This window comes from Alligator mississippiensis, chromosome 3, assembly GCF_030867095.1.
Source record: "Alligator mississippiensis isolate rAllMis1 chromosome 3, rAllMis1, whole genome shotgun sequence".
NCBI lineage: Eukaryota > Metazoa > Chordata > Crocodylia > Alligatoridae > Alligator > Alligator mississippiensis.
Window position 1 is genome coordinate 104465647 of NC_081826.1, and position 13250 is coordinate 104478896.

Genomic DNA, 13250 nt, shown 5'->3' on the forward strand with positions numbered 1-13250 from the left:
GAACCTTTCTGGGTAAAACAGGATATAAATCTAAATTGTAAATCATAATCATAACAGTGTCTGGTCTATATTTGATAGTCTTTTTTTTTTTAATATATTTCTTCCAGTATTTTGGGTTTACATTTTTCTAAAATGTATTAGAATAGCCAATTATTAATTTAATAAACATTCTTTTAGAAACAATACTTTTTCAGTAAGTATCCCCTTTTCAATGAAAACACAGTATTGCAATACATGGACAAAAGCTTAAATGAAATAACCTTTGGGTACTTACCATTAGCCAGTATCTTGGGTTTGTTAGTTGAACTAAAGCACATATTGTGCAGGATAAGAAGTGCTAAGTGGTGACTCTTATGCTTATATTTGCTCATTTCAACAATTCGGTCTAAGCTACCATTTAGTTTCATGATCATCTGCTGTCCATCTTCTCCAAAGGAAATGTTCAATAGGAGCTTTAGCCAAAGGCTGGCCAGTTTACTGAAGTTTTTATTTACTCCTTTTGGCAATGACAGAGACAGAAAGTTCTGTAAGAAGTTACTCTGTCAGAAGAGAGAAAAATCACATTAAGTTATCACAATAACTTTTCTTTCAAACCTCTTGTATTTCCCAGGTAAATGGTCTTCCTTGTCTATTGTTTCATTATGAGTTTGCCTCTTACTCACACATTAGTAAATATAAATAATTTTTCAGCAATATTTTGTTATAAAAACTAAAGCAGGTAACAAGTACTTCTGTTGTAGCAATGCCTATTGGTGCCTCCTTGTAGACTTTCCAAATTACAGTCTTGACACAATACTCAGTTTATTGCTTCTCAGTCTGTAGATTCAAAGCCAACAATACTATAATTTACACTATATTTTAAAAAAATTAACTAAGTATTTCAGAGGATAAGGTAGTAAAAAACATGAAGTCTGGTCAAAAGGTTGTACAAAAAGTGAAATACAGAACTACTTTCATTTATCAATCTGTATGTTAACAAGATAACATAATGCCAATTAGTCTAACACAAGTCATGCTCATATAAAGTAAAATATCCACCATTTCATGTTTTAGCTGATTGAGTTTTGTTTCTATAGCAATACAGGAAACAAAACAATTCAATCAATGAAGTATTTCACTTTAATGAGTTATATCAGTGATCCTCAATGTTTTTAGATTCAAGGCACCTTTAAAAAAAATGCCAGTTCTCAGTTTTCACTCACCTTTTGACTTCAGAAAAATAACATAACTCTTCTGTTGCAAACAGCTCAGAAGCGTATTTGAAATCCCTTGCTGTATTTTCTGAATCAAGTTTGCACACCTAACAATGCTAACACTACATGGCAACCTGTGGCTCCCTTGAAAGGATATCAAGACACCCAAGTTGAGAATCACTGTTATATGTATTTTTGATATAGTAATATTATTGCAGTACAAAACAGAGTGACATATTGTATCATAAAATAATATAGTATAAAAGATTTAACACTGAGTGCTGCAGAAAGTATAATTAGTTAACTGATTAATAGCTAATTACTGAACTAACAGTTATCACTTCTATTTGAGCTGACATTATAGTAAACATTTGAGTGCTGCAACAGAACAGGCAATATTCAGTGGTAATATCCTTCACTTACAACTTAGAGGGAAGTTATACTCAAACAACTATGTATACTACAAACCCATACTTGTTCAATATATCCCATGGTGTGAAAGGCATGGAATTTCTGCTAGTAGTTAGATACATGAGGTCAAAGCAGTTTCAGGCAGCATGCATCATCTATTTTAATACTTGAGAATAAAAGGGTCTGAAAAGCTTTGATGATTACTGGAGTAATCATTCCTCAGTTCTCTTCTTACTGCATAGGTAGTTTCTGTGAAATCCTCTAGTCTTCTGAGACTGGAGCCCAGAGATTCTTTGAGGTGTTTGAAACCAGACCACGTTACTGGTCTTTGCACTAAAATAGTCTGCTTTGACTTTAGGGGAAAGTCTAGAGCTAGTGAAGTAACTCAGGGTTGGGGGAATGGGTGGGAAGAATAGAGGGTTTCAGGGGACAGGGAGGGCTAAAAATAGCTCAGTCAGGGTCAGGGCAGGATGGGAAAAGCACAGCTCGGGGGGTTGGGGCAAGCTGTTGGGCTGCATTGCAAATCCATATAGATGTTTATGAGATCCAGTTAACCCTTTCTTAAATTGGGTTAATCTGATCTCAAACTAAGTTAGTGTACCGACTCAGGTTTTTTTTGTTTGGTTGGTGGTTTCTTTTTTTTTTTTTTTTTTTTGGGGGGGGGGGGGCGCTATTTAAGTTCTCTGCATAACTGCTCTATTGAGCCTATCCCTAGTTTGGTCAATCTAAATATTATCCTGTATGTACCTAAAGAGAAAAAGTAACAAAATCTGAAGAGTCTGTCCAACTGTATTGTATTTCACTGCGTATCTATTGTTCCCTTTAAATTAAGATCCCTTCAGCTTAAACAAACAAGTGGTAAACAAATATATCCCTGAAGGTGAAGGGCTCTTATGAGCAGAGTACGGTAATATACTTCCGCCTTCTAGTTTCCCTCTGCTTTTATAGCCTTCAAGGCTCTGATGCAAAACACAGCAAAAGTTACTGGAAACTAGAAAAAAGTAGCAACGAAGAATACCAGGGTTATATAAAAGGAGGAAATGAGATGGAAGCTACTTGCCAAAAGAAAGAGAATCATCCAAAGAGAAGCATGTTTGATAGGGACACATGCAAAGAAGGTGAAGAAAAAAGCAACTAATCAGAGATGTGCAGCAAAGGAATGGGGAAAAGAAGAACAGTAAAGAGCAGGAAGAGAGATAAGCAAGCTGTGGAATTACTGATTTTCAAATAGGACAGAACAAGTATTGGTATATGAACGTATGAACGCATGACTATTTTCTATTACTTGCCTTAGGAATATTATGCAAAATGTAAAGTAGGGGAAGAGGAAGGCCCAGGAGACAATATAGCAAGAGGTATTCCTACTTTGTGGTGAATTGAGAATTCCTGAATTTGATGCTTGTGAGAATAATCAAGGAACATAACAATGTTATGCTAGCCACTTCACCATCCTTCCCCTGCTCAATCACATCACATTGAACCAGTTATACGCACATCAGTAGCTACATTTGATTCATTGAGACTACGCACATATACAAGTTTTTTTCCTGAACTCGTACGCTCTGAACAGCCAGACACATGACTTTCATAGTTTCTCTTCAGGCATCTGCCAGCTTTCAGGGCATCTGAAAATACAGAAGCAACTATGTAACACCTACTTACCTTTTGAATCACACCTTTGCAGTCATGTGACACAGCAAGGTTGGAAAGAAGAGAAAAGGCCGTTTGCTGAATTATGCTGTTCTCAGCTGCTGTTTGGGAAGCTAATTTCATGATGTTATACATAAGAGAGGTGGTAGGTGCATTTCTCTGTGTGCTCTGAAGTGCAGACGGTCCACCACTTGCCCAACAAAGAGAAGTACAACCTTAAAGGATGAAACATTATCATTAACGCTTAGAATTTAACTGCTTTACAGTTGCGTAATTAGATACTGACCAGACTGAACAGAGACATGTCTGAGCTGTATATCACAATATCTATGAAAATCTGGTCCAAAGCACTAGGCTGGTAGTCAGGACAACAAGGTTCTAATCCAAGCTCTGTTACAAGCAGAACAAGGTAATTTGTCCCTATCATCTGTACTTCTGGCCCCACTCTCTGCCTTTTCCATTTAGCCTATAAATTCTTAGAGGCAAAACCTGTCTGTTTTAGTCTGTTTTTTCCAAAAAAATACACTCATCAAAAACTGTAGGCTTCAATAAATCAAAATCTTTTCATTTACAAATAAAACTATTCTATTAACACTGCCATAAAATTAAGCGGTTATAATCTCTAAGATATTAAATGTTCTCTGATCTCCTCTGTGACCAATACATATTTTTGAATAAGAGCATAGTAAAAGATACTTTCAAATAGATATTTTCAAATACTGGGAAAAACATGTATTCATACAGGTAGCAACATTCAGATTTTGATAGATGCAGGAAAACACAATTTCCAAAAGCAGATATACTCAGAAATCTGCTATAAATCAGGCAAGGCAAAAATAAAAAGGTCATAAACAGAGACCTTTGGATAGATGCAATACTAAAGCTCTTTTGCCTTGCCTGAAGAAATGGAAAAGTAGAACATGGAAAAAGAGATCAGCGGGAAGAAATAGAAACAGAGATACAAAGAATAAGTTACCTCAATCTTCAATGTCTTGTGATACAAAAGAAAAAAAAACCCACAATACTTTATCAGAGCTCAAAAAGATACAAGTCTGGCTAAAAAAAATAGAACAAGAGAAATGACTACTGTCAGGTCCATAAATAATTTGGTGACCTCAACCTAAAATGGAAAAAAATTGGGAACACGTATGCAAACATATTATATATATAGATATATATAAAACACCATTTGTAACCAATGGTCTTGGTTGTTCCATTGTTGCTATTTCTGCTAAAATATATTTCAAGTATAAACAATATTCTTTTGAGCTGTAGCTAGAAGTTCTATTACAAAGCACTGGAAGAAACATCATTCTTCAAAAACATGCTGTCTTACAAAAGTTGTTCAGACAGTGTGACAAAGCCTTACCTTAAAAGAAGCAATCAACTTTTGGGGGAAAAATAAATAAAAATGCTGTTTCTTTCAGCTATAAGAAAAAGTAACTCAGTAGTAGTCAAGCCTGAAACAGATCATTGTTTTTTGTTTTTTTTATTTAATGACAAACAACAACAAATTACTATTGGGATTATAAATAACTGATTTTTTCATATTAGCATACCACTAAATTATTTGTTAAATATGGTCACATAAACCAAAGCAAAATATTTTCTACATCACATCTAGAAAAGATTTTTAACCTTCTGACAAGACAACAAGGTACAAAGTTAGTTTTGAAATGAATTATTTTCTGGATTAGGAAATGTAATTGCAACTATACATGTACAGTATTTTTTTTTCAATGTTACTGAATGGCTTCTACTTCTCTGTATAAACTAAGGGTTTCAAATATCTGGTCTGCATGCTGGATGCAGCATGCATGAGTGGGTTATCTAGCCTGTGGGGCTTTTCATCAAGGTTGCCAAGGAGCTAACACACTGCTCCCAACTGAAACCCCATTACCGTGGCTGCCAGAGCCAGTGTCAGTGTTGCCAGTACCCAGATTGCTGAGAAGCCCCACAGGCAGGATCAAAAGATGGACTGTCCACCCAGTGAGAAGCCTGTGGTCTGAATCTGACCTGCCACTAATTTGAGTTTACCACCCCTGGTATAGACCATTTTGCCCTTCTGGAATACAAAGCTATGCCACAATACTGATAGCTACTTTTGTTCAGTTCCAGTGAAGGCAATAGGATGAGTTTTCTGAAGGTGGCCAGATAGGCCTGCCTAAAAGAGTTTGCATGAGCTGTGCCTTATAGCCCCTCCCTACACATGCAGAATAGGTCGCAATTAGATCTAATGCATGATCCACACTATCGCACCTCCTGCCACACCACATGTACATGGCAGGAAATTCAATTTTTGGATCACACATTAGATCCAACTGTGCCTTATTACTTGTGTAGGGGGTGGCCTCCCCTGCATCAGCAAGGAGCAGGCTCCCACGCATGTGGGCTCAGGTGTTTCATGCACCGCTGAGCCTTTGGAATCACAATAACTGCAATCCCATGGGCCTGGGATTTCATGCTGGGCGTAGTGCATCTCTGTGGCTGAGCTGACAAGGCTGCCAGCCACAGGGAAGACTCCGCCACACATGCAAATTAAAGCTCAATAACAACCAGCTATTAAGTTAGTACACACTTTTGAGATCTAACGTTATAGCTGTTTGGAGCTTTTTATTGTGTGATAAGTACGTTGCATGAGTAGCTGGTCTTAAGGTAACTGCATAATTAACCAGTTAATTGTGCAATACCTGTAATGTGTAGAGGGGATGTAGTGTGATTGTTCAACTAAACTTATTGGTATGTCTGAGAATGCCTTCACAAAAATCAGAAGATAAGAGTTCCACACTGGGCATTTGGTTAGATGACCGGGGGGTTGGAATGGAGGTCCCTTCCAGCCCTACTTCTGGATGACTCTATGTGACAAGCCTTTATTTCCTTTAAGCTGGGAAGTGGCAGCCCACAATACTTTACGGTGCAAAATTTCATGCTCAGATTAAATTTCCAACCCACCAACCAATTAAATTTGGTATTACACACTACACTTATTTATATTGCAATAACACTTAACACATTCCAGCAGGTTGGATCCTAAGAAATGCTAATATTAAGTAAAGATAAAAATAGGCAATTTCATTGATGTTGCTTTATGAACTAGTATCAACAAATATTTCTTACTTCTACGACACAAAACAGAAGTGGTTTAAATGAACTGATGGTGAGAGGGAGATAACGTGATTAAATTAAAACCACGTACCTTCACAAGCAAACAAGAAGAAGCAATATTTTTTTTGTAACAGATGCACTCTGGTCAAGACCAGAAGAGACCCTCAGATGATTTAGTGCGACTTCTAGTCGCCGTAAACCATTAAGTTTCCCACAGACACTCTCATATTCAGCTCAACAGGTAGTATTTGGCTAACGTATTGCTTCACATTTTAAAAACTAGAGAGGACAGAGAATAAAAAGACTTGAAAATAATTGGAATGCAGGAGTCTCTCTTACAGTGAGAGACTTTGAGAGCTCAGTCTGTTTTGTTTCCACGCTCTAATCAAATCAAGTGTCCGAAGTACCTTTTTGAGGAGAAAATACTGGGGAACTATTGGGTAGATATCTAACAGGATTCAATAATCAGGAACAATGGCCACAAACTGAAAGCAAGCAGATTTAGGTTGGACATCAGGAAGAACTTCTTTATGGTAAGGGCTGCCAAAATCTAGAATGGGCTTCCAAGGGAGATGGTGCACTCCCCTACCTTGGGGGTCTTCAAGAGGAGACTGGACAAGCACCTGGCTGGGGCCATCTGACCACAGCACTCTTTCCTGCCTAGGGCAGAGGGTCGGACTCGATGATCTATTGAGGTCCCTTTCGACCCTAACAACTATGAAACTATGAAACTAGAACCTGGCCACCAGATAAATTCATAATTATAAATAAATAAAAGCACAATTTATTAACTGTGATGGTGATTAACTTGCCCAACAAACTCTCAAGGGAAGTGGAAGATTTTCCATGTTTGATGTCATCAGATCAAGAATGGAGGCCTTCTTAGGAGATGCTCTTTAATTAAATAAGTTACTGGGCTCAACTTGGGTCAAATGAGTAAAATGTAATAGTTACACTGGATCAGGAGTTTTCAACCTTTTTTAGTCTAAGTGTCTAAGTACCCTGTTGGCCGGATGCCAAGTAGGGAGTCAGGGATGGCATGCAGGCATGGAGCACCGCCTCCTCTCAGGAACAGGGCCAGGGCACAGCATGGAAGCTCTCTGGGCTAGGGTGAGGGCAGTGGCGCCCCTCTGCAGGGTGGGGAAACTCACTGGGCTGGCGTGTGGCTGTAGTGGCCACTGAGTGCAAACTTCCCTGCCCTTGCCCTGACCCAGCCCTGCTCCTGGGAGGCAGTGGAGCTCTGTCCCTGCCCACACGCACCCCCCAGGACCAGTCCAAGTACCCCAAGGGGTACGCATACCCCCAGTTGATAACCCCTGCACTATATGATCTGATTGTTTCTTCTGGTCTGGTCTTCTGGTCTTAAACACCAAAGTGAATACAGCCACTCCTCACTTAACGACCGAGTTCCGTTCCTGCGATTAGGTCGTTAAGCGAATCGGTCGATAAGCGAGGAGCCGCCCCTTGATACTGCGTGCCTTGGCTTGAGACGCCACGCTGCCGTTTCCACAATACGTTTCGTACCATACTGACTGCTTGGAGAGCTGGTCGTAAGTCCGCGTGGTCGTTAAACAGGTAGGTCATTAAGTGAGGAGTACCTGTAATTTAAAATGCCACGTTTCCAGTCTTTCAGAAGTACAAACTTCATGTTGACACTTGAGTATATTCTGAATAAAGGATCATTGCAACTATTCTCTGTCACGCAAGTAGTATTTCCACACAATACATTACAGTGTTGTGGGACTATTGAGATTGAGAGTTCAAGCTTGGCTAAAATTTTATACTCATCTTGAAAAAATAACAAACAGTCATTTCCCTTCAAAAGACTTGAAATAGGTACCCAAGGTAAAATCCTAATCCCATTAAAGTCGACAGCAGGTCGTCACAATATTTCACTTGCTATCTTTTTCCTTCCTTAGGAAAAACATACAACCTTTCTGACATTAAAACTTATAAAAGTACTTCCCCTCTATGTATCCCTTTCCACATTTATTAAAATGGGTTAAATGATTTGGTCATGTTATGCTGAAATGTGACACACTTACCTGCCAGATAGTTTGCAGTGTAGACACAAAGCAAATGCAGACCTATTTGCATTAAGGAATCATCCATTAAAAACCATGGCCAGAGACAGTGAAGAACAGGGACAAGGTGAGCCTCAAGTGCTACTGCCTATCAAGAAAATGAGAAGGACATAGTACAATCCTGAATACCATTGTAAAGAATTATGTATTAAAGGATAACACTTAAAAATTCTTTCCTTTTCTTTATACATGAGAAGTTGTTACTAATATAACAACTAGTGAAGATTTAAAAAAAAATATTTTCCCCTCAGAGAGTTTCTACTTTAATTTGTTACTTTAAACAGCAGTGGAGCCAGAATAGACACCTTTGGTTCAACATGGAAATGTTTCCTCAAGAAAGTTTTCAAATGAGCATTTGAAGATTTGATTGAACTTTGCATGAACTTTGACTCTATAAAACTGTTTACAACAATACGTGCTGATATGTGCCTATCAAAGCCCAGATGCTGAAATAGTTTCCACTGATTTGGTAGTAAGTTCTCAGATATATACTTTTAAAACTAATGGTTGCTTACTAGCAACTGAATATATTGCTTTTGTAAATCTATACTTACAGTCAATACTTCCTAGAAAGCAAGGTTGTTGCCTACAAGTGAAGTTCTTGGAGAGTAAAGTTTATACCACACAATTAATGGCTCCAGACCCTGTCATAATGAAATACTCTATGCTGCCCTGCATGTACCCCCTACCAAGCCAGTAGTAGCATTTGCATGTAGTGCTGGTACTGCAATTAAACAGTACAGACAAAAGCAAGGTTAAGAAGGGCACCGCCTCATTTCATAAATTGTCAAACAAGTGGTACAGAACTTTAATTTTTGTCAGTAATCTTCCTTTCTCCATCAATAAATGATCTCTTCAGATTTCTGATGAAAGAGACTAAGAACAAAAAATTTAAGAAGGTAAATGCTAATTAATCATCTGATCTAGTGCCTGGGTTACTGGTGGAGAAAGAAGGATACTAGCCTACAAAAACAGCTACATCTGGTTTTCTGACAGTGGTATATGTCCATTTAAGGATTGTAGGGTTCAAGCCTCATCATAAATGGTTGAGGTCAGGCACAATATAGACTACTGTGTAGCATTTATACAGAAGCTGTTACCCTATAAGCTGCAGCGTAGCACCTCTTGCTGCAGTTCTAATGTGGGTTCTTGCAGTGCACTGCCCAAAGACAGCACAAGGTGTAAACCAGTCCCATGACAATGGAAGTGATGAACAGACCGAGTGGAGTGAAAATTCATGAAAGGAGTAGGGTAAGGGATTATGAACAGGAAAGGAAGAAAAGTAGTAAACCAGAGACACAAATGTACCAAAGTTCAAGGAAAAGGAGCTGGAAATTAAAACATGATAAAGAGGAGAATAAAAGAGAAATTTTAAAGTACACAGAAGTTAAAGGAACTGAGGTAGGGAAAAAATGCCAGAAAGAATAAAGACCCACGAGCAGGAGAAATGTTAAAAGACAGAAAAATAGCCAGCTCCAGAGGATCAGGGTAGAAAATGTTATATGATAAAAAGTAAAAGGCACTAAGAATATATAGATAAAAATGAACAAACTCCCCTCTTTGCTGTAGTCAGTTTAGTTGTTTTTCTTTCAGAAAGGGTAGAGGAAATAGACTGGATGGAGAGGAGAGATGCAAAGAAGTGGCATTTGCTAAACTTGTAAGCCTCTCCCTCGTGTACCTTTCCGTTGTATACCCATGTTTTTCTCCATGCCTTCCTACATTATCCATTTTTTTCTATAGGCATCCATTTTTTCACTTCAAATGTTTGATTTTTCTAACAAGGGCAAGAAAGAGAAGGGAAGGAAGCAGGAAGAGGGTATCCAGCACATGTAGCACCACAAACTTTTGGACAACCTGCTACAGATATTCAGCATTTTATTTGTCTCAAAATTTGTTGGAAGAAGTTTGTATAAAGTTGTTTTCCATGTCATAGTTAAAAGTCTAACATATGCATACAATATGCTCTGTTTTAGGTCAATGAAATTAAAGCTTTTTCACACAGGGCTATTTAGCTGAGCTTTAATCAACACGACAGCATTTGAAATTGAACAAACCTGATCTTTATTCTTCAAAACAGTTAACTAATTGCATGTGATCTATGTAATATGACTACTTACTTTGCATTCTTCATTTCTGTACAGGCAGTTTCTTAGAAGCTGCATAGCACCTTTTAATTCTGTGATAAGGCTGTCCTCCTGTATAGACAAAAATATTTAAAGCTTTTCAGTATGAAAGGACTATTAATTTTGTATATAGAACAGGAATATTCCAGGGATCAGGGTTTTCATCTGAAAGTTAAGGGGAACAGGGTTTAGGTACCTTCTCTACCACAGACTTCTTGTGTGATATTATACTTAGTCTCTCAGCTTCCTAACTATAAAATGAAAAGAACAGTTTTTTTCTACCACGAATGGTATAGCAAAGATAGTAAAAGACTGAAAGTTGGTCTGATACTTGGATTCTAAAGCAGAAGGGGGAATTTAACAGATAAGTATATAGCACATCAGCTCTCATGACCACTCAACACAAAGGCACTTCAATCATACCACCATTTAGGACATTGACATGCTAACCACCTGTGAAAGATGATCACAGTTCTGGGAGCTCAACTACCACAGAAAGCTATTTCTGTTCTCTCAAGCATAAAAGGAACAAAGGTATAAAATAGGGTTCATGCTTCATCTTAAAGTGCTACAGTAGTGCTTGATTTTAAGTTGTGTCATGTTTGCCAGTATTCAATGATAAAAATAAAGCTTTACTATCACAGCTATGGGTGGATGAAGTGGAGGGAAATATGCAGGTTATTTTTTTAAGAGATTGTTGTACCCAGTTTTCTTCTCATTTTTCATAGGATCATAGGAAAGTAGGGCTAGAAGGGAGCTTACAAGGTCATCTAGTCCAGCACCCCGCTCATGGCAAAAAACACCTCTAACTATCCTCAGAGTCAGTCAGAAAGATCCTTCTCATCTCCAACTTGTATTTTCTCTGGGGCAGCTTAGGTGCATTGGTCTTAGCCCTGTCCCATACATCCACAGAAAAAAGCTCAGCTCCATCCTCTCTCTAATTGTACTCTAGGTGTTTGAAGACCATCATCAACACCCTCTCACCTCCTGTCTTCTTTTCTCCATACTAAATAACCTTGCTCTTTCAGCTTTTCCTCGTAAGTTGTGCTTTGGAGGGCCCTAATCATTTCTGTAGCTCTGCAGTGGACTTTTCCAGTCTGTCCACTTTCTTCTTGAAGCATGGGGCCCCAAACTGGACAAAGTACTCTAGGTGGGGCCTAAGCAATACTGAAGAGAAAGGAAGAATCCCTTCCCTTGATTTGCAAGAAGAAACACTACTGTTAATACAACACAGTACATCGTTAGTTTTTTTTGCAACAAGAGCACGCTTGGCTCGTATTTATCTTATAATCCACTATAAACCCCAGGCACTTCTCTGCAGTACTACAGACTAGCAAATCATTTCCCGGTTTGTATTTGTGCATGCAACTATTCTGTCCCAACAGCAGCACTTTGCATTTGTCTTCGTTGCATTTCATCTAGTTCATTATACGAAATACACTAAAACAGACAATGAAAAGTTGCCACACAATTCTATATGGACTATGTAACTGTATTTAAATAATAAATCCAATCTGCAATCTGCTTTGCAAAAGCCACATTTAAAATGAGCACTGTATGGATATTATTGACAACTGGCTTAAGCTGTCTGCAGGAAAAGGCCTGTTTATAACTTTTTCTATCTAATTAATGCTCATTTCATTGTTACTCAGAGCACATGTAGCCTGTGCTCAGGTGTTTTCACCTCATTTAGAGTCATAACAATAGGCGCAAGGCATAGAGAGCCTTGCTTCTAGTAGCAGCCTTGAAATGGACAGGATCTAGGCCAATTGCCTGGCTGCTCTTAAAACAACACAGACATCATTTTAGATGGGTCACAAAGATTAACCATGTACGTATTTCCTGATGGCCAAATGAACCTGCTATACACAGTTTAAACTCTATAACGCTCAGCTGAAATTTGGTTTAGTTTATTGTATAAAGCAGGGGTCAGCAACTCTTGTGAAGGAGAGATCTTCTTTGTTGAAAGAGGAAGATTTTCTCCCAGATCTGGCAAGTTTCCTGTGAGAGAAACTGCATGAATACCTGTATCCTCCCAGTAGCTAGAGGGAGAGAGGCATTTTTCCCACTAGAAATGTAACACACCAGAGAAAGGAGGTAGTAAAGTTCCTGTAATAAAGTAAAAGAGAATAGAAGGAAAACAGCATCTACAATAGGTACTTTTCTGTTCACTGGCTATGCAAAGAGATTGGATGCAGGGGGTAGGGCAATATACAGGGAGTGGTATTACGGGGGAAATTGTGGCTTGATAGTGAAATTGAACAGGAAGTCTAGGATCAGCTGGGTAAGGAGAATGGAATAAAACAAGTCTGGGCATCAGATGTTGATTGGGCAAGTGTGGAGAACAGCAATGCACTATTTCCTGGGGCAGGTAAATTAGGGTCACACATGATCAGGTTGGAGGAGACTAGGTAGAAAGAGTCAAACTTTGGTTGAAATACACATAATATAATGAGACCACTTGAATATATCCCTTTTAGAACCTGCATTCCTGTTTTCATGTTCTCTGCTATGAGAAAAATAAGTGAAATCTAATGTCAGTGTGTGTGTTATCACCTGCCAGTGCTGGTTCATAGAGAATGAAAGCCAACTATTTCTCTCATAGCTCCATCAGGTCTGTGAAGTGAAGCTAAAAGCTCCAATCCTGACTATGACCCATTCTGTTAAGATGATGCCACAAGAAT

The 13250-nt window shown here is 38.5% G+C and overlaps 1 protein-coding gene across 3 annotated transcripts in view; it reads right to left on the minus strand.

Annotated features, from left to right (window-relative positions):
- RTTN (rotatin) overlaps nt 1–13250 on the minus strand; it is a 147287-nt gene that overhangs the window by 5431 nt on the left and 128606 nt on the right. For all 3 annotated transcript variants that reach the window (XM_059724270.1, XM_059724269.1, XM_059724271.1), the window contains exons 43-46: nt 10561–10638; nt 8405–8531; nt 3267–3469; nt 275–539 (exon numbers count right to left, since the gene is read on the minus strand). In XM_059724270.1, coding sequence (XP_059580253.1) covers nt 275–539; nt 3267–3469; nt 8405–8531; nt 10561–10638 — 673 coding nt within the window. The remainder of the gene's footprint in view (nt 1–274; nt 540–3266; nt 3470–8404; nt 8532–10560; nt 10639–13250) is intronic.